Source organism: Furipterus horrens, unplaced genomic scaffold, assembly GCF_987537825.1.
Source record: "Furipterus horrens unplaced genomic scaffold, mFurHor1.1.pri manual_scaffold_2, whole genome shotgun sequence".
NCBI classification, from domain to species: Eukaryota; Metazoa; Chordata; class Mammalia; order Chiroptera; family Furipteridae; genus Furipterus; species Furipterus horrens.
In genome coordinates, this window is record NW_028327172.1 from 40,476,725 (window position 1) to 40,499,579 (window position 22,855).

Below are 22,855 nucleotides of genomic sequence, written 5' to 3' on the forward strand. Positions count from 1 at the left end.
CATTATTTCCTGATTTTGCTATTTGAGTATAAAAATGAGGATACTTTTAATATGGCCTTTGAACTTTCAGAATTAGGTCATTTTATAAAATCAGATTACCTACTTTTTGTGATGTGTATCATATAAATTTTCTCTAATAATCAGTAGAGCAAGGTTTAAATTTTGAAACCACAGTAATGGATGCTTCACACCAGTATTTTAAGCCCTTTTTTAAACCAAAGTCACATTAACAAATACATTTTATAATGTGACCAAGTGTATACACATACATACACACACATTATATAGATATTATATATCTATATAATTAAAATAAAACTTGCACAGGACTTACCAAAATACTCTGATATTGTCTGTTCTTTTTCATTAAAAAAATTGATATCAGTCCACCAAATTGACTTCCTTAGACTATGCTTTTCAGCAATTTCATGGTTCTCAACAGAGGGTGATTCTGGAGTTCAAGAATTCAGTTTTGAAAGAAGAAATATATCCTAATTTTGTTGTAAATGCTAACTTTCTATGTATAGGCAGGATGCTTTTGGTGCCAGTTACTAGTGTTTCTCTCATTTCTAGGAAGGTAATAGGATGAGAAGAAATTTTCTAAATGGTGATTTCTTTTCTTTCTGCAGCTCTCATGTGTGAAGATAGGCCTAGTGCATCATTAACATAGGATCTCACCAACTGAAAGTTACAGATTTTGCCATCAGCTTACTTTATCCTTTTTGGTCTGGTTCTTTCCCTCAAACAGTGGAAACATCTTCCTTTCAAGTTGCTTTTGTTGCAGAGTTAAGAACATGGCTGATAGTGACTTTGGGAAAGAACCCACTAAGTGTCCCAACTGTTCATCTACTGAGGAAGATGTACTTTGTGTGTGTTCCTGTAACACAAGGCCTTCTCCAATGTCGGTGGTGGAAATGTCAGAGACATCAAGCATTGATTGTTCAGACATTTCAGTTTCATTGGACAGAAAGAAAGAACAACGAATTCTTAAAGATAATTCCTCTACAAAAGAATTGGTAAATATCAAAGATTCTATTTCTCAACACAAGTTGAAATCTCATTCTCTAATCTCATCCCGAGCTTAGTTCATATATCTCATGAGCCCTTGTGAGCCAGTTCATTGCCTTCTTAACCATCAAAGGAACATTTCTTACTTACATAAGAGGTGAACAGAGTTGATTAGTACTTTCTTTTATGGTATTTCCAACACTGCCCAAAATTAATTATTTCCCAGGATTGTGAATAACTTGGAATATTGTTCCAGCTTTTTAAAAAAATGGTTCAAGTTGAATTAAATCTGAATTTTGGGGTACTTTTTTCAATGCAGAATGAGTTATGGTTGTGGTTAAATATAGGGTGGTTATTATTTAAGACGATTCCTGGTTATCTAGATGGAGTATCAGATATACTCCACAAAATCGATTTGCAAACACTCTATGACTACCCATTGGACTGGTTTGAATGTATTCATCTTTCTAGAGAAGAAGCAGTGCAGAAGATTTCACTTGACATAGCACAGTTTTGGAGACAGGGAGGTAAGTTTAAGAAAAGTTAGGTTCTCAGCCCTCAAAGTTGTACTTTTTAAAATATTCACCCTGAACTGTCTTTTTTGTTTTTTGTTTTTTTAATTTGTATTAAAGTATAGTTATTGCCATATAGGCATCTCTTAGTTAGTCATTACTGGGTGAATTGTTACTAAGTTATTTTCATTTGAAGCATAATTTGTGAATGTCTGGCCAATAATTTTTTATATATAATCTATTTGAGATGACTGCTATGTTTTGAAAGAAGAATGATTAAGAAAGCTGTGACGTTGCTTTCTCATGACTTTAAAGAATCGTTGAGTAAGTTCTGATTTATCTGCTGTGCAGCTTGTAATATACACCTGGCTGGATTTAGGAGACTGAATTGAGTGACTTTGTAAGGTCTCTTTTAGCCTAATGAGCCAATAAATCATATAGGGCTTAGAATTTGAAAAAAGTGAATTACTTGTCTGCAATAAATATCAGGGCACACATTAAAGATTTGTTGTATTATCTAAATTAGGGGTCTTTATCAACAAGTGTCTTATATTTTAATATTATTTTTTATTCTTTTTTGGCCTAAGCCCTCAAAAACCTCGAATGTAGAGAGAAAAGCATCTCAACAACAGTGGGGTCGGGGCAACTTTACAGAAGGAAAAGTTCCTCACATCAGGATGGACAATGGAGCTGCTATTCAGGTATTTAGAAAGCAAAGTGTAGTTATTAGGAATTTTCCAGATTTCTTCTGTCACTCAATGGTTACTGGCAAAAGTGATTTAAAAATAAGTCTAAAGAAAGGAAGGAAAGAAAAGGGAAAATTTATCATTTTCAAGTATGTCAAAGTCTTTTATTATAGAAAATGCAGATTGTTTTTTCTGTTCTTAGAGAATCAAATGGATTTCAATTGGATTTCAATCAAAGTGGAGGGCATTTTTATTAGATAAAATGAGAACATTTTGGTCTTTGGGTCTTGCCTGTTGGCTGAGCGCAATGGTGGAGTCTGGGTGTAAACCTCGTGGGCGTCCAGAGAGACCAGATGACTTGAGGCGGTTTGGCTGCTCGCTTCCTTGAGGCTATCTTTTGCAGCCTCTGATTGGATGAGTACCAGTATTAGTCTTCCTAGGATTCTAATTATAACATACAAATATGAATTAAATATTAGTACCATTTTAGAAATGAAACATGTTATTTTAACATTGGTGTAAAGGAACTTCAACAAGGACAACTACAAGAAGAAACTTGCATTAATATTAACTTTAAAAAATTGATTTAAGAGACATTTAGCAATATACTTGAAGTGATCAGAAGACCTTTCTGAGAAATTCTGACTTGAAAACTTTAAATCTCTCCTTTTAAATAAAAGGCCTGTATTTTTTAAAATGTACAAATTTAGTGAGTTTTAAATAGTCATAAGAGCTTTTATAAAATCAAAATATGTTCATTGTGAAAAATTAGAAAAATATAGATAGAAAAGTGAAGAAAATTAAAAAATCACGAGCCAGATATAACCAGTTTTAACATTTATTACCTTCACTCTTATGCATGTATGTCATCCTATTTTTTCTTTTCCATTTTTTCCTGTTTTAAATTATGAAACATTCAAAGTATGTACATATTTTTAAGAAATAACCTTAACTGATATAGTTGAAGTTTCTCGTCTATTTAACAGACAAGCTCATTTTAAAGATTTTAAACATTTCAGTAGACTATAAAAAAGGAAGTTACAATCATCCAAAATTCTACTACCCAGCAATAACTACTCACTATTTCAAGGAATATTTTTCCAGACATTAATGTTAGCACCCCCACTTACACACATTTTAAACATTTTTATAATGGAATCGTATCATGCATGCTTTCACACTCCACATTATATCATGGACTTATTCTGTGTCAATAAAAATAGATCTATATTCTATTTTAATAGCATGATCTTAAAATTAATACAAATAAGAAATCATTTTCTTCTTATTTTCACCACTATGTAATGATGTCAAAGCAGATAGTTGAAGAAAAAGATTCGTTTATAAAAAACTAGTTGGTCAATTGAGCTATTCCTCTACCCATTTCTCATTTTAAAAGTCCTATATAAATAATATTAAAATTCTGTGTCCAGGTTGTGGTTCTGTATGTTTAGAGAGGAAATGAGTTGGTTTTTAAAAGTCAGGAAAAATTGGGGAAATGGTTATAGAGTTGAGTATTTTTTGTTCTGTGGAGGAAAAAGGGATAAATGATTATTTAAATTCAGATTTAATTAATTTTACATAATATATAGTGGGGAGTGGTATATAAATATATTAAAAGTAAAAGAGTTGTTTTATTCATATTAGTTTTCTGACTGTGATTCTATTAAGTGGTAGCTGGGGAGGGAGAGGAGTCAAAGTAATTATGTCATCTGAAAGCAGTGTCTCCGGGAAGGGATGTGCCCAGTGTGGGCCTAAGAGTCTCTGCTTACAATATTCACGACCCTAAATCTGGAGCTCCGCCTCCAGGGTTCAACTTAACATACCCAGTCTATCATTCCTCTCAAATAATGTATATATAGAAGGCTTCTGACTGGCTGGCTTGCTGGCTGTGTTTTTGATTGATTGATTCATTTATCAGTTCACTTATTCATTCCACATCTGCACTGTTTGCCCTTTGGAATGCCTTCCTTGCCTTGCTTGGATTATTGAAAAAAAAATCTCAATGATTTTTTTACCTTTGTTCACTCACATGCCAGTCTCAGAAGCCACCTGTTTCATAACGTTTTCCTTTATTCACCCGGTGTTTTAGCTGTGGTCTCTGGGCCCAATGTCATTTTGTATTTTTATTTTAACTTAAGACTTTATGACTTAAGAATAATCCTGTCTCTTGAGTAGATTACAAATTCTCAGGAAGCAGGAATTATGTCTTATTCAGCTTTGTAGCCCCCAAAGTGTGTATCACAAGGAAGTACCTAAGGAAATTCTCACATGTTGAAACTGAATATTTCCTTCTTTCTTTCCTGTCCTTCATTTCCCTTCCCTCCCCTTCTGTCCACTCTCCCCTTCTTTCCCTCCCTTCTTCCCCCTCCCCATCTCTTCCTCTCTTTCCCTTTCCTTCTCTCTCTTTTTCTTCCTTTCTTTCCCTTCCCCTTTTCTCCCCTCCTTTCTTTCCTTCCCTCCCTCCCTTATTCCTTTACCCCTTTCCCCCAGGCACCAAACACAAATCTTTTGCGTACAAGGTTTCAGGGTAGGCTTTTTAAGGATACAGAAGAAATAGCTTCTTAAGGATCTTCTAGACATCTCATTTTGGGAAAAAAAATGAGTGAAAATGTAAGCAAGAGAGTAATGATAATGTTTGAAGATCAGTGCATTCATGCTGGGAGAAGTCAAAAGGAAGGAACAGTCAGCACAGTGCAGAGTTAGGCAGGGAAGCCCATCATGAAAGAGGTAAATAATTAGCTGGGCATTGAATCTTCTATCACTAAAGTAAGAAAGGAAAGTAAGCAGTGGAAAATAGGAAAACTAGCAACTATGTACTTGACCTGTTGCATGGAGAAGGTGAAAGTGATCACACAGAGGCTGGGTAGCAATTCTGGGGCTGGTTCTGGCTGGCAGACCCAGCCGAGGGGGCCGCTGGTGGCGCTAGCTCAGCTGCGCTCTCATGTTCAGAAATTCAAGGTCAGAAATTCTTGTTAATGCCCTCGAGTTGGTTTGGATCCGGGAGACTGACTCCTCCCAACCAAATTCAGAAGAAGTGAAAGTTTAACTGAGTGACCTGTTTGTTATTATCTTGTGTAAGGTGAACCAGAATTTGGTGTCGGCAAGACCAGGGCATTTTGTGTTTATAAGTGGAAGACAAACAATAAGCAGAAGGATTCTTGGTCTAGATAGATGGTTTTTATTTTCTTCTCAGTGATGATTTATACTAAAATTTCTGTCACCTATTACTTTTTCTAAAACAAAAGGAATAAAACAACAAAAGTGATTTTCAATAGAAATAATGAAGATAAAGAAAACGTGTTACTTGGTAAACAAGAAAGCAGTAGCTCAATAGCTAACATGTGTTAGTTTAATGATATAGCTCAGAGTTTTGGGATAATTTGGGGGGGTGAATGTATTTTATACACATATATGTATGTATGTATTTATATTCCATTCCTTCTTTTTCTTATGAAGAGATTTCATTAATATTATAGTTGTAAGAGATTCACTTTATACTTTTGAGGTTTTCTGCATTTCCCCATTAAGATTTTTATAGTTTTCCTTCAAAGGACATTTAATGAAATTCATAAAAGCTTATTTTTGTTTAATTAAGATGTGTTTATTAACAGTGAAGCAAATATGTGGTGTTTTCTATTTGATTTTACCCTGGAACAGAATCTCTCTTCCCTTGGGCAGATATCTGTCAGTATTATGTGTTCATTTTTAATATCCTATGAATGGCAGAGAAGGACAAAGGAACTCTTTTTTTTTTTTTTCCAGGAACTCTATATATTTGGAAGAATATTGGGAAAAGGAGGCTTTGGAATGGTCATTGAAGCAACAGACAGGGAAACAGAAACTAAGTGGGCAATTAAAAAAGTGAACAAAGAAAAGGTAAGGCTTATTAGCAGCATCATACTGAGGGCGGTGCCAGTGCAGGGTGGGGCGGGCACTAACACCTGCTTCTGACCTTGTGGGCTGGGGCTGGGCTGTTCCCTGGGGTCTGTGGGCATTTCTCAAGCCTTCTGGGACAGAACCAGTTCTTAAACTCAGGTGGACAAGTGTATCCGGAAAAAGCAAATGAACGGATAACTAACATAATCAATACAACCAAATACAGGTCAAGTTTATACCAGAGTGGGTTGAAGATAAGCTCTGACTCTCAGCGTGTATAAATGCAGGGCTATTGGCTAGGAATGTCTTAGCCGGAAATGAGTCCCGGGACTCTCGCCTGGTGTGTTCCTGCTCTGCTTTTCTCCAGTTCCTTCCTTTCCATGGATTCCCCGTCCCTCACTGTTAGTTGATTGTTCCCTCGCCCTACCTGCTCTTTCAGTTCGCACCACTTTCCCCCCGACCATCTCCTGTGCTCTGTGCTTGTATCCACTGCGTTCCTCCCTGGATTTCTCCTTTGGCTGGAGAATGACTGGGCTTCTCTTTCAGGGGGAGACTAAGTCCTCAGGTTCTGTACCCGATAATTTCATCAACTCTTTAAAAATTTCTGTGCCTGGAGGAAAAATTATGATGTGCTTCCTTAGCTTTGTGATAATCAATACTACAATTACAAAATGAGATAGCAGGTTTTTAAATGTATTCTTTAAAACAAATGATAGCAAATTACATACCATTTCTCCTTGAAGATTAATAAAATAACATATAAATCTTAATAAAGGGAGATCCAGAAATTTTCTAGAAATCTTCAGAATTTTGAAACGATGGTGCTACCTAGAATATTATTACCCTTGCTTCTTTGGCACCAGGCAGGGTTAGGGTTTAGGTTTAGGGTTATATAATCATGGTACCTGCTTATAATTTTAGGAATTCATAATCTTGTACACACATATTGCTACTGAGAGCTTACAGGGCACTAAGATAGTAAAATAAAATTATATAATCAATATGTGAATTGAACAATACATTACTGCGTTTTATACAGGTCAAGCTGTTTGAGGAAAGAGGTAGGAACAGAATTGAGGTGGATTTTAGGAGCAATTGTGATAACTCTTCATATCTAGTCTAGACAGAAATTCACTCCTCACAGTTACTATTTCTCTTAACCCTCTCAGGACAACCTTAAAATGTGACTTTCATCCCAGATGGGTAGGTGGGACGTTTTGGTTAAAGGGTAAAATTATTAGGGAGCAGGTATGACCCTAGGAAAAACTTTAGGTAAGGATTGCCTTATATTCCATCCATTTTCAGTCCTTTAAGAACTAATTATGTACTCTCCTAAGCTTGGGGAGGGGGGTGGGGAAGGTGTGAGGAAGGGGGAAGGGATAAAAATCTTTTGTTATTTATGTGCTTGAGGACAATGCTTATTTGCAAATAATGGTGGTCATTTCCCCTGGCTGGTTTGGCTCAGTGGATTGAGCGTCGGCCTGCGAGCTAAGTGTCGCTGGTTCGATCTTCCAGTCAGGGCACATCAGAGAAGGAAAACTCTGATTCCAAAAAACCTCCGCTGCCTTGCAGCATACCTCTTCAGAGGAAAGGCTAAGGGAGTAAACCCCGACAGAAAATCCGGAGCCGGAGTCCCTAAGGCGGTTTGACGTTGTGGTCAACACCGGCAACTCCTGCGGCGCACCTGAAGCCAAGCTGTATTGACTCCGTCTTTCCCTTGGACCCTTCAGCTGCGAAGAGAGGGGGGGTCTGCTGCATGGGCAACAGCAGACCCTCTATATCACCCTGCCCAGGCTCTGTAGCTTCAGCTTCACTGGAGAGGACACTCCAGCGTCATCGTAAGATGTCGATTCAACACGGGAGGAGACAGATACCGTGTCACTCCCGAGTCGGACTGCACAGCCATTCTCGGCGGTGCAGATAGACTCTTAAGAAGCTACACCATCGTCTCTCGAGACGGACGGCTGCCGACGACGACGACGATGGTCATTTAGATTCTATAGGGGTGATGATTGGGGTGGGGGTAGTGGTGGCGAGGTGGGGGGGAGTCCTAAAATTTCTTAGATGACATTGTATTGATAGAAGCTCAGTGACTTACACCCTAACTGGAGACCTTATGCTCCAGTGCTGTAGACTTTACCTTTTGCTGTCAGGTACCGTTAAGGGTTACTTGTGAGGAAATGAAGAAGGAGTTAGATTGGTTGGAAGACAAGATCTGGATTTCTCTCTCTCAGTTAATTTTTGAGGTCTGGGGACCAGGAAGTGATATAATGCAGGGCTAAGAGTAGAATCTTACTTCCCATTGTATCCTTTGATGTATATAAATCTAATGAAAGCAAAACAACAAAACAGAAAAACACTTTGTTTTTATCTTCTCCAATTGATGTCCTTGGGAGGTAGATTCTTTTTATTATACCAACATCAAAGGATCAATATAATTCTGAAGGAAATACCAAAAAGCATATTAAATATTGGAATAATTTTAGTGAGGGGGACAGAGACCATATTGTAGCTAACAGATGTGGTTTGAGCAAAATTTTATATAAAATTGGAGAAAGGAAAGAAAGGGCATAACTTAATTTTATTATAGAAATAAGTTGCATGTTATCTTTTGAAAATGACAGTGCTCAAGAAAAGGTGGAAAATGTAAGAACAACTGTAATTTTTATATTGAGGTATGTGGTAGTGACATTCATATATGAAATGTTTCCTCATTATTTAAGGCTGGAAGCTCTGCTGTGAAGTTACTTGAACAGGAAGTGAACATCCTAAAAATTGTGAAACATGAACACATCATACATCTGGAACAAGTGTTTGAGACGCCCAAGGTAATGCTTTAGCAGGTGCTGCGTTTTGAAAGTTGTTATTATTACAAAATGAACATCATTCCCTTCCGAAGTAATCCCTTTGGGGCACAGTTGCTCATGTTCTTGGCATGAGTTTGTCACTGAAGATTGATGAGAGCATTCTGGAGGACTTTTATTATTGATTGTATAATTAGGTGTCTGATGATTAGATTGATGACTTTAGTGATATTTTTGGGTGGCATGTTGAAAACAAATGTTTAAAACTGAAACAACTTCATATACAACCAACCAGTGATGGGAGCTTCCTTAGAGATGGTTTAACTTTTGCTTTGGTCCTTGGTTTCTCCATTATAGTCTCTTGGAATGTTGTCATAATTTTGCAAGGTTAGCTTTATAATAAAGTTATCATGGGCGTATTTGGCACTATGTAGAAGATATTTTGTTATCGGTGTCTTACCAATGTATTTAATCTTCTTTCTTCCCCTAGATGTTATCATTCTTTTCTTTGAATGCATATAATTTTTATTTAGAGTTGTTCTGAAGCCTGGGGATTTGCCATTCTGCTTCCAGATCGTTTAGTGCATATGGGTTTTATTGCTTCTCTGTTTGGAGGAAAAATAATTTAGTGATTAGACATGTGACTCTGGGATCAGATTGCCTGCGCATTAGAATTCCAGCTCCATTATTAGCTATGAGACCATGACATGTTACTCTACCTCTCTATACCTCAGTGTCCTCATCTATAAAATGGATTTAATAATAATATCGACCTCATTTGATTACTGAGTGATTAAATGGGAAAATGGATATAAAGATTCTGTCTCATTAAATGTTAGCTATTGTTTCCTTTGTTAGTTTCTAACGCAGCAGTAGTCAGTTTGGGTTATGTATGCATTGTGCTTGATTCATTAAGAATGCTTAATGACTAGTAAAGACCACAGTTAACCTTTATGGGAGCAGTGTATGACAACAATTCTGAAAGTCTGCTCTGCTCTCAGTCTTGAAGTTGTGATTTCTTTATCCTCAAATATTCTTAGAATAATTTTGCTTTTTAATGATCAGTTGTAGGCAACTTGATTAGATTGTGCCTTGGTGTAGTTTTCTTCATATTTCTTACTTTTGTGGTTTGTGGAGCCTCTTGAATCTGGGAGTTTATGGTTTTCATCAAATGTAGGAAATTTCTGGCCATTATTTCTTAAAATATTTTTCTGCTATCCCCCACTTTGGGGACTTGACGTGCACGTACTCTATTGCATAGCATTGTCCACAGCTTACTGATGTGCTATTCATTTTTTGAATCTTTATTCTGTCCTTCTTTCATTTCACACAGTTTCTGTTGTGAAGTTTTCAGATTCAGTAATCTCCTTGTCTATAGCATTGTGTGTGCTGTTTTTCCTTTCCAATGGAAATTTGATATGGGTGAATATTTCCTCCTCCTTTAAAATATAATCATGATAACTTTTAATATCCTTTCCTACTAATTCTATCATTTGTGTCATTTCTAGTTTAGTTTTTATTGATTAATTTTCTTTTCCTTCATTATAGGTTATATTTTTGTGTGGCTTTATATGTGTTAATTTTTTATTGGATGCTGGATATTTTAATATTTTTATAACTGTATTTTAGCTTTATTGTAGGACATAATTAAGTTACTTGGAAACAGTCTGATACTTTTGAAGCTTGATTTAAGCTTTGTTAGGTGACAGGAGAGCAGTCTTGGGTCTAGGGCTAATTTTTTCCTAATAATGAGGAAGACCCTTCAGAGTACCCTACCTGATGCCCCAGAATTATGAAAATTTCCACTCTGGCTAATGGGAATGCAAACTCTGACCACGTGTAAGCTCCAGTGACTGTTCCCTCTGTCCCTTTTGCACGGTTCTTTTTCCAGCTTCTGGTAGTTTCTTCATACACATATGTTGATTAATATTCTGCTGAAGACCTGAGGATGATCCTCTGCAAATCTCTGGAGCTTTCTCTGTGTACAGCTTTCTCCTCTTTGGCACTCTGCCCTGTGAACTTGAGTTGCCTTGGCCTTCCTGTACTCCCAGCTCCATCTCCTCAGTTCATGCAGACTGCTGGGCTCTACTTGGATTACCACTCCCTGTCCCATGGCCTGGAAACTCTCCAGACCACCAGCTAGGATAAGCATGGACTTGCCTCATGCGTTTTCCCTCTCTCAGGAACACTGCCCTTCACTGCCTGATGTCTAATGCCTGAAAATTGTTGTTTTATATATAGCATCCATTTCTTAACTTGTTTCAGGATAGAAGGTAAGTCTGGTCTCTGTTACTCCATATTGGGCACAAGTGAAGGTCCAAATCTAGAATAGTTTGAAGGCAAAGGATACCATTATCTGTGATTCTCATGTTATATATTGCTAGCCCTTGATTCATGTAGGTCAGACCTGCCTCCCCCTCCTTCCCAATTCACATAAATGCCTAGAGCTTCCACTGAAGCTGTCTTTAGAATTACTGGAAATTGCTACCTGACTGGTTAGGCCATGGTATTAGTACTGATCATCCAATTTGACTATGTTATGGTATCTTGAGAGTTCAAACGTTCTCCAGATTTACACAATTATTTCTAATAATTATAAAACTTTTAAAAACCTTTTATTACTATAACTTTTATCACTATACATACTTAAAATTGACATCAGTTTATACTGTGAGCACAGCTAATGTAACTGTTCCTTCTAAATAGTTCACTTATCATTTCTTGCACCAATGATCTCCGCAGTGCTGTCAGTAGGAAAAAACATAGCCTTGTTCAAAAGCTTATTTGTGTTAGACTTTTCAGAGTAGTTGCTTATGAAATTCTAAAGCATTCTGAGATTTAGTGAATCAGAATTTTGACTATAAAAAGAAAAAGTGTTAACCTTCGCTTCCTGTTTTCATGCTTGCTGACTGAACATGGAAGTTGCATTCCTAGAGGTTATAGAGTAGAATCAGACCCCAAAATTTAAAAAAAAACAAAAATCTAGCAGAATAGAATAGAATGGAGTTGGAGAGGGTATTCTGTGACTGAATAGCAATAGGTATGAAAACGACTTGCATTTTAGTTGGCTGTGAATCAATAGATGACCTGACTGTTGTAATATCTAAAGTGATCTTAATATACATCAACAGAAAGAGAAAATGTGGAAGAGGCATGTCATCTATGGCTTTTACCGCTCACAGCCAGTTAGTCACTAAGTCCCACTGTCTCTCCTGGGTATCATTCCCATCTTTTTCTTCTTCCCCTTCCTGTCTCCGTTCTGTGCCTCATATCTACCCCCTATAAACAGGTCAGCATACCACAGTGTGCAAGTGCTATCTGGTGTGCTGCCTTTATTTATTTATTTTTTTATGGCCCATAAACTAAGTTCTGTTTTTACACTTTTAAATGGTTGAAATAAATTTAAGAGTAATATTTCATGACATGAAAATTGTATGAAACTAAAATTTCAAAATCCATAAATAAAGTTTTGCTGTATTGTTCATGATTGCTTTTATGCTATAACAGCAGAGTTGAGTAGTTATAAAAGAGATTGTATGGCTTGCAAAGCTTAAAGTATTTGTTGTTTGGCCTTTACAGAAAAATGTTGCTGAGCCCTGCTCCACTTTACTGTTAGTGTTCATTTAGAAATGCAAAATTGATAATAGCATACACCTTCTCTCCACTTCAGAACCAGCTTAACAATCTTCAGTGGCTCCTTACTGCATATGGGAAAAAGTTCCAAATTCCTTTGTGTGATATCCAAGACTCTTTACAGCCTGGCACCAACCTGTTCTTTCCGGCCTCACCCCTCACACCACTCCCCTCCCTTCCGCCCTACCAAACTCCCAATGCTGTTGATAGTGGCAAAATAGCACCAGAATGTTACCAGACCTTGGGTCAGCAACCATGGTACTTGAGTTTTGGCTAAGAAAGAGTTCAAAGCCAAGACTCAGATTATAAGAGGAACTTTATTTAGAAAGTCACAGAGGTAGAAAAGGTGGCCAGCTGGGCTGTGTGGGCTCAGGAAACAAGTTACAGAGGCAAAAGGATGGGCCCTTGGAGCTCAGGAGAGGGAAAGGCAAAGGTAAAGTGCCTGAGGGGAGAAGAAGGTGGGAAGGTGAGGCTGTGCTCCAGAGAGAGAGCATGCAGGGGCCTCTGTCCTGAGAGTTTTTATCCCCTTTCTAAAGATGGGGCTCTTAGGGAAATTCCCAGCGAAGAATCTCAGTGGAATGTTCGGCAGTTTTCCAGATGTGCTCATTCAGGGTCGTGGTCTCTATTGACTGGTTGGTGCCAGGGAGGGGGTTGTTAGTCATCGCAGCTGGTCCTGATGTCAGCCATGGCGTCACTCCTTCTGGTTCTGCTGTTTTCTGGGCCTGGAGTTAAAACACAACTGAAGCCTAAATGTCATCACAGTTTGACCGAAACTCTGACTCTGGTCAGCAGACCCAAGGCTCTGTTCCTAAGATTATTTGATGTGGGTCAGAACCTCATTGTTCTGAGGATTTAAGGCTTAAGGGAATAGTCATGCAAGGGTTTGCGTGGGAGTCATATTGGGCTATTCTCCAGTCCTCTTTGTTCCTCCTCTAAGGAACGTACCAGAGGAGGAAAGGTCAGGGGAGGGTCCATACCACATGACAAGTGATATGAAAGGTCAAGGAGTCTAAACTGGGCAACCAGAAATGTGCTAGGAGTTCTGAACTGCATGACCAGTGGTATGTTAGGGGAGGAAAGGTCACCCTGGGGATGATGTCCCACCCTACAATTGTCCTTTGCTAGGCACCTGGGACTCTCCACTCTGGTGACCTTCCATACATACCTGGCCTGTCATTCCTCCTTTGCTCATGCCTTCTAACTGCTTATTACACTATTAACACCGAGATATTTGTTATTCTTTTAACAGCCCAGGTCATTTCAAGTTTTGTAGTCTTTGCAAATACCACATGTTCTGCCTATTCATGTCTATATTCTCTACTCTTACATTGCTATTCAGTCATCCAGACCTGCCTTTACTGTCCCCTCCTCAGCGAGCATTCTTTAGGCAGAGGCTTCCCTCCCCTGTAATCTCGTGACATTTTGGGCGTACAGTACCTCTTCTGTTAACACTTATCACCGGATACTGAAATTATAGAATAAAGACTATGTCTTATCCTCCCATGTCCATCTAGTAACCTGCATGGTATCATGTACATGATAGATAATAAATATTTTTCAATTAATAGGTTGATGATGAAGGTTGTGATCGCATTTTTACTATATATATAATATATAACATGTTTAAGATCCCCGACTATTTAATTTGCTCTCTCTCTTTTTAAATATATAATGTCAGAAAATGTACCTTGTGATGGAGCTTTGTGAGGATGGAGAACTCAAAGAAATCCTGAATAAGAAAGGGCATTTCTCAGAGACTGAGACGAGGTGGATCATTCAAAGCCTTGCATCAGCGATAGCGTATCTTCACAATAACGGTAAGAAGAGGACCATCCAGGTCATTGACTTCATGAATGCAGATAGCGCTTTTGTTTAAGGGTAATTGTATTCAGGATTCATAGTCACAGAAAGAGTGCCTACTAGTATGGAAGAATTTATCTTATTAAAATTTTTTTCATTAAAAATTTTTTTTTCTTTTTAACTTTATATTTTAATTAGAAGCAAGGCAGGTGTGCAATTACATTGTCCATGGACAAGGATGAAGTTAGGAACATTTCCATTCAACAGTATGAAAAACAGCCATTATGGTAAAATCAAAAGTAGACAAATCAATAATATAACTGAAATTTCTAAAAACATTTATTTACGAGGTATGTCCAAAAGATATCCATCCATGTAATATGAAAAATAGAGACATTTATTGAAGAAGATACAAGAAACACTGTACACAGGACAATGATGCCCCAATTCCCTTCAAAATAGGCACCTTGGGACCTCACACAATTCTCCCAATTGTCATCAGCTACACCGTCGTATTTTCCTGAATCTCATCGACAGTCTGAAACCTCTTCCCTTTCAAAGGTGATTTTAGTTTTGGAAAAAGCCAGAAGTCACAGGGTGCCACATCTGGGCTGTAAAGGGCTGAGTTACTTGGATGATTTGATGTTTCACCAAAAAACTCTGCGTGAGACATGATGCATGAGCAGGTGTGTTGTCAGGATGAAGCTGCTAATCACTGGTTTCCCATAGATGCAGCCTTCTGAGTCATCTGAATAGTTTTTGCAGAAGAATGTTCAAGCTCAATGCAAAATTTGATGCGGATTCATGTTTTACTTGCTCAGTCATTTTGAATGCAACGACCACACAGTACACATGCTCACTCAACAGAGTCTACTGCTCCCACTGAATAGTACAGTGATGTCATCATTGTTCACACATGTGCATTCCAGTCCACTCTCCTTGGCTGCCAGGTTACATCGATGTTGTGCAAGCCGGTCTCATTATATTAACAATGGTTGGACTTTTTCTAGACAGATCTCATATTAATAATTTAAAAATTATATATTATCAGAATTAAAAAAAAGATTTTATTTATTTATTTTTAGAGAGAAGGGAAGGGAGGGAGATGGAAAGGGAGAGAAACTTTATGTGAGAGAGAAACATTGATCAGTTGCCTCTCATCCCATCCAGGGACTGAACCTGCAACCCAGCCACGTGCCCTGACAGGGAATTGAATGGGCAACGTTTTGCTTTGTCAACCAACTGATGCCCAACCAACTGACTCACACCGGTCAGGGCTTTTGGAATTTTTTTGTTTTTGTTTTTTAGAGCTGTTTTAGGTTCACAGCAAAATTGAGCAGGAGTTACAGAGATTTCTCGTAGAAGTTTCCCCACTATCTGGAAGTATAGTTTCTATGATACCTTTCATAAGCTGAAATGGAATAATGCAGAGAATTACCACTAATTTATATGGAAGAGTGTTTGAGTGTTCCCAGACATGAAAATAAACTACCAAATATCAAATACCAAATAACACTAAATGGCAGTAAAACTGGAATGATATGATAAATAAATACCATGTTTTGTACAGCCATCAGTCTCTTCAAGCAGTAGACTTTCCATTTCATCCATTACTGGGCACACACTAAAAAGACACCACTTAGCTACTAGCAGAACCAACAGTAACTGTGGCAGCTTACATGATTGTTTATCTCTGTGTGTAAATATTGCAAATGGTGGATGCAGGCAAATACAATGCATACATAATATCTTTCTTTCATTCACCAAGGTCACAATGCTTAATTGCATCTAGCTTTACAGTAAGTGTAACACCCTTAGGAGTTCTCTTAGGCTTTTTTGATACCTTAGGATACATCTTGCTAATGAGTGCGCAAAATAAATCGAGATAAAACACAGATGCTCACAGACACAGTTCAAAGCTATGATGGCTTGATTCAGAGATGCTGAGTGTAGTTCCTAGGATAGACGCTAGGTGGTGCCACTCACGCTGCTCAGGGTGTGGGTTGCCTCTGAAGGCACGCTCAAAACAAATGTTGAACTCTTTGTTTTTCGTATTTTTTGGTAAAAGCAAAAATCCTTTTGGGATTTCTGTTGGTTAGCAAAAACAGGTACTAATGCAGGTCTTTTATAAAAGTGAAGTGGTGTAAAGTGAACTTTTGAAAAGTGGGGGATCCTGTACACCCCCCATCCATACATGTACAGCCTCCCCATTACCAACATCCCACCCAACACAGTGAGACATATTTCTAATTGATGAACCTACACCGATACATCATTATCACTCAAAATCCATACTTTGCATTGGGATCACTCTTGGTGTTGTATATTAATGGGTTTTGACCAATGTATAATGCACGTATCCACCATTATAGTATCATACACAACAGTTTCACTACTTTAAAATCCACATTTAAAAATTATTCCATTATTCTGATTGTTTTACTGTTCTTTGGAGATAACTGCTGCTTTTCCTCATGCCCCCCCCCCTTTCAAGGTTATTTGGCTTACCTGTGATTTTAGGAACTTTTCATTTTATAGATGAGAAGAAACTTCATTCTAAAGAGTTGAAGTGACATGGTTAGGTGTGGCAGAGCTGGTGCTGGAACCCAGGGGTTCATTCATCAGATATTCCCTGAGCACCTACTGCACTGTGGTCAGTTCTAGAATAACAAAGATTCAAAGACAAGGCCCCCAGCCCCTCAAGAAATTCAGGCTAGTGGGAGACTGAGTATAGAAAACAAATTACAGTATAGTTCAACATGACAATTTCTACAATAGAAAGACATATAAAGTGCAAGGAGCATAGGCATATAAGAGCTTCATTTGATGTGGAAAGGCAGGGGAGATTCACAGAGGAAGCAAACTGGAGCTGAGGAACATGAACTCAGATGGAAAATGGGGCTTTGCAGGCAGAAGGCAATAGTTTCTGCAAGGGCAGGAAGCCAAAGGCTTACTATTATGGTGAGGTGCACTTTCCCACATTAAGGTACAAATTCAATATAATTCAAAACAAAAATCTTACCAGGATTTTTTATGGAATTTGATAAAATTATTCTGAAATGGGTGAGAATAGCAAGAAACCAATGAAAAAGGAGAACAAGGAGGCAGTAGGGACATTTTCCCTGCCAAGAACCAAGCATATTATAAAGATATAGTAATTAAAACTATGCGGTATTTATGTAAAAAGAGATAAGTGGAGCAATAGAAACAATAAAAATCCCCAAGATATAGGCTAGGCACTATAGGAACTATAAATGGTTATGTCTAATTGCTGGTTCAGGGCCAGTATACATATAACCTTTTAAGCCTAGAAGAATGATTGCTATGGATCTGAACCAAATCAGTTATCTGCAGAGGAAGTGCTTGGTACATGATTATCTGCCTGTACATAAAAACCCTATCTGAGGTCTGACATACACACCTGGAGATTTTGTGTCTCAGGGGTTTTTTGTTTGTTTTTTATTTTAATACATGAAGAGTAGTAATGTGTGTGGTGATGTTATAGAAAAATGTACTGAACATAAGTGTAATTTGTATACATTTAGCCAAATGCAGTATGTTAAATATTTGTATCAGCAATAACATATGCAAAGAAGGAAAGAAGTAATTCTCTATTTGAAAATCTACAGAGAAAAGCTTACTGGGCTTGTAGCTACAATTGTCTCCCTCCTCCTGGGAATCCCTAGTCTTGGACAGGATCCTCTTCCACACTCACTAGGCCAATAGTCAGGTAGACCAGCAGTCAGGTGGGGCAGCAGGGCTTGGGGAGAGAGGAAAGTCAACAAGAAATGGCTCCTTAAGGTTAGAAATGTGGAGAAAAGGGATCTGAATATAAGGAAATGGACTAGAGCAGAATTATGCTTAGCCCACCTCAAATATTTCAATGGTGGACATTAATTTGTCAAGTATATTTATTTGTTGTGCTTGTGCCCCCTCTGATTATTTTTCCATTATTCATTTCATTTGATTTGTTGTTTATTTTCTTGGTAGATATAGTACATAGAGATCTAAAACTGGAAAACATAATGGTTAAAAGCAGCTTTATTGATGCTAACAATGAAATGAACTTAAATATAAAGGTAAGATATTAGAAATGGTGGTAAATATTCGCCCATAAACAGTTTGATAGCAAAGTGGCAAAGTGTATCCTCTTTTTAGATACATTTTGGAAGCTTTGAGCAGCCAGAAAATAACTGACTGGTGCTAAAACAATAAAAAATTCACAGAAGAGGTTGTAACTGACAAGAATAATTTTGCAAGTTAAGTGGTGATGTTGAATTTTTTTTAAGTACATATTCATTTGGATAGTTCTAAATCATTAGTTAATAGCAAGCAAACAGATGCTCTGAATTCTAATTAATTTCAAAATTATGCCTGGTAATTTGATGTAAATGTGTTACAGATTTAGAAAAAAACACACCTTGGCTGTGCCTTTGATACTAAATTAATGCTAAAGTCTGTATTTCTCACTGAAAATTTTCCTGGCTATTAATATTTATATTCTAAGCAAAATTAATGTGCCAAGTGTTTATTCTTGAAGATTTTATTCAAATTAAGTGTTCCTTAATGTCAAATAAATGATAGGATACATTATTTATTACTTAACACTTTAATAGTGTCTGCTTTCAAAACATATGAATGTGTTAATTTAGGAATAATATGTCTGTGGATAACTCACTCGGCTGAGGATGGTAAATCCCTATAATATAAGTAGGTTTAACAGCATGGCTGTTTTACCTGAGTAAATGTTCTTGAATATTCCCATTGTAAACTCTGTGCAGGCAGGAATTGTGTCTGTCTTATTCACTGTTGGTACTCGGAGTAATGCCTGAAACATGGTATGTGCTCAATTAATATTTGGTGAATGGAGGAATAAATGCTCTCCAAAGGACTGAATTGGATTGTGAAAACTTTTGTTTATTTAGTACCTGTATAGATTTTCTGTGGAGAAAGACAGTGTCATAGTACTTCAACTTGGATAATTGTGAAAACTCCTGGGGAAATTGATTAATCTATTTACAAGAAGAGTGATACCACGTGTTGACAGGAACATTTTCTTACTCCATGAGGCACCGGAAACTTTGCATTCAGTGTCTATGGACTGACAGCCTATCTTTGGTTGTATGATCGATAAATGTGCCTGTTTTTCTGCTTTCAGCCCAAGGCTGTTCCAACCTGGGAGACAAGACCAAGGGCACATACTGAATATTTAATAACCAAATGTTTAATGACCAAGATTCAAAACTGAGCAGAAAGACTGCAGTTGCCACTTGCAGAAGGAGGACTCCAGTGTATTTGTAGTTATACTGTCTTTTTCTGTTGCTTCTTGCAGTTTTTACTATTGTAGTCATTGTTTTAATTAGTTCACTCCAGAAGACAAAGGAAATAATAAATAAAAGATAATATTTAGCTGAGGTAGTGTTTTTAAAGTAATTACAAAAAGGGGGAGTTTCTTTGAGTGCTGCAAAGGAGAGTGACTTGCATTTATAACAGTGCTTTAATACTGGAACATAGCTTGAGTGTCAGAAAATTAGATAATAAACATAATAAGGCCAGAATGTATTTTACAGCGATAGAACTTCTTAAAAATAACTTATATTTGAAAAAAGTTAAATGCTTTCTCACAAGATGCCACTTCCTATATTGAACTGGTGAATTTAATTAGAAGGAATGGACAGTTAACATCCTGGGTGTTTTCTCAAGATTTGAGAAGCCAGGCTTCTCTTTACCGAGTTTCTTCATGGCAAGGGGTCAGTGCAGAGGGAAAGCAAGGTCCTTATCAATAATACAAGTCAAGCCCCTCCATCCTCCAGGATCCCTTAATTAAATGCAATTGCAAAATCCTGCCTTCAGAATGAGTGAACCCTGGGACAGGAAAACAGGTGACTGAGTTTCTCCTTGTAGGTGACAGATTTTGGCCTAGCAGTGAAGAAGCATGGCGGGAGTGAAGCCATGCTCCAGACCACATGTGGGACGCCTATGTATATGGGTGAGTCAGTAGACTTCAAATGATTTCTTTTGTATTAAAATGTAGAACAAGCAATGTGGATTAAAACTTGAGCAATTTGATTTTGCCATCATGACATCATGGCACCGATGAAGCTCCTTTTTAAAAAATTATTTTTTAGGTGAAATAGTTTCAGCTGTTTAAGCATTTTTCTCATAGTTTTATCTTCAAAAATTGTAGTATTTGTTGTTTCCCTGGGCTCTTCTTATAGTTGTTTATTTCTATTAAGTGATCGTACCCCCAAATTAATCATGGTTTTTGTTAATTCATGCTAAAATCGTGTTTTCCTTTTTGCCAATATTTTATCCAATTTCATTGTCATCAAGTAGTTTTTCATTAAGAATGCGGATTAAATATATTTGTAAAACAATTTTCCATTTTTCTAAATTTGACTTTAACAGCTTTACTAAACTATAATTTAAATACCATAAAAATGTACCACTCAATGATTTCTCCATACATTCACAGAGTTGTGCAACCATCACCACAATCCAGTTTCAGAAAAATTTTACCCGCAAAAGTTGTCTCATGCCTATTTACCCTCAATCTCATGCCCATCCCAGACCCAGCTAACCACTGTCTTTTTGTCTGTCTAGATTTGCCTTTTCTGAACATTCCCTATCGATGGCACTGTACAATATGTAGCCATTTATGTCCAGTTTCTTTCCCTTAGCATCATGTGTCTGAGCTCTATTCCTACAGAATGTATCCATAGTCCATTCTTTTATATTGCTGAACAGTTGTCCATTGCATGGATGTTCCAGTTTGTCTATCTGTTTGTTGGCTGATGGACACGGGGATTGTTCCCATTTTGGGGCTATTATGGATAATGCTGTTATGAACATTCATGTGCAAGTGTAAGTTTTTAAATGACCATAGGGTTTTATTTTATTTTTTTAAAGATTTTATTTAATTATTTTTTTAGAGATGGGGGAAAGGAGGGAGAAAGAGAGGGAGAGAAACATGTGCTAGAGAAACATAGTTTGGTTGCCTCTCACACACCCCCAACTGGGGACCTGGTACTCAATTAGGCATGTGCCGTGACTGGGAATCAAACCGGCGACCTTTCAGTCCTCAGGCCGGCGCTAAATCCACTGAGCCTCACCAGCCAGGCTATATGGTTTTATTTTCTTTGTGTAGCTGCCTAAGAGTGAAATTGCTGGGTTATATATTATTTATGTTTAAATGTTTAAGAAACTGCCAAATGATTTTTTAAAGTGGCTGTAACATTTTACCTATCTGTTAGCAGTGTATGCAGTTTTCGGCTTCTTCACATCCTTGCTGACACTTGATATTACCTTTTTAAATTACAGCCATTCCAGTGGGTATGAAGTAGTATCTCCTTGTGGTTTTAATTTGCATTACCCTAATGACCAGTGAGGTGGAGCATCTTTTCATGTACTTATTAGTTATTTATACATCTACTCTGATGACATGTCTATTCAAATCTCTACCTGTTGGGATAATCATATACTTTTCTCTTTAAATTTGTCACGTAATTACATTAATGGCTTTTTAAAATGTTGAACCACCCTTGCACTTGGTTTAATATGCTGTTGTATTCCAATTTGTCACCACTTTATTTAGAAGCTATGAGTGTAACTTTCTTTCTCTTGTGCTGCCCTTGTCTTTTTTGATGTTAGTGTTATGCTAGCCTTATTTATTTATTTATTTAATTTCAATAGTTTAACTTTTTATTGTATTTTTATATCTCCCTTATATCTTCTTCTACCTCCACCCGAACCCTCCCCACCTGCAATCATCACCCTGTTGTCTGTGACCAGGAGTCCTTGTTCCTTTTTGCTCGATCCTTCCACGCCACGCCCCCCAGAGCTGTCAGCCTGCTCTCTATGAGTCTGTCTCTATTTCATTCATTAGTTCAGTTCATTAGATTTCATATATGAGTGAAATCATATGGTATTTGTCCTTCTCTGACTGGCTTATTTCACTTAGCATAGTGCTCTCCAGGTCCATCCATGCTGTCACAAAGGTAAAATTTTCTTCTTTGTTATGGCTGAGTAGTATTTCATTGTCTTTTTCGATGTTAGGGTTATGCTAGCCTCATTTAAAAAAAATAAAATGTTCACGTTTCATATGCTCATGAACCATTTAAGAAGTAGAAATTATTTATTCATTAGTTAGATGAAATTTCCCCTTAAAATATTTTGGTCCTGGTACCCTTTTGAGAATGAAGTTTCTATTATATTGTCAATTTATTCTAGGTTATTCAAGTTTTTCACATGTTTTTGAATCATTTTTATAATTTGTTTTTTTTGAAGATTATTACATTGATATTTTACATTTTATTGACATAAATACGCACATATATTCACTTAGAATTTTCAGATTCTGCTGCATATTTGTGGTTATCTCCTCCTATTGATTCCTAATATTTTTTAAGAAGGCAGTTTTGATGTAATATTGGTAAGATGGCCTCTGACATCACCTGGCTAACTCAGGATTTCAGCTCTGTCACTTATGATCTGATTAACCCTAGGTAAACAACTGCTTTTGTTACAATTTCTA

At 37.2% G+C, this 22,855-nt stretch overlaps 1 protein-coding gene across 1 annotated transcript in view; it reads left to right on the forward strand.

Annotated features, from left to right (window-relative positions):
• The first annotated feature begins 638 nt into the window (after window positions 1-638).
• The window catches only part of STK33 (serine/threonine kinase 33), a 58,862-nt gene continuing 36,645 nt past the window's right edge, over window positions 639-22,855 (forward strand). Inside the window, exons 1-7 of the mRNA XM_090267658.1 lie at window positions 639-1,016; window positions 2,108-2,221; window positions 5,972-6,085; window positions 8,809-8,913; window positions 14,201-14,339; window positions 18,313-18,401; window positions 20,227-20,311. Coding sequence (XP_090123784.1) covers window positions 795-1,016; window positions 2,108-2,221; window positions 5,972-6,085; window positions 8,809-8,913; window positions 14,201-14,339; window positions 18,313-18,401; window positions 20,227-20,311 — 868 coding nt within the window. The 5' untranslated portion in view covers window positions 639-794. The remainder of the gene's footprint in view (window positions 1,017-2,107; window positions 2,222-5,971; window positions 6,086-8,808; window positions 8,914-14,200; window positions 14,340-18,312; window positions 18,402-20,226; window positions 20,312-22,855) is intronic.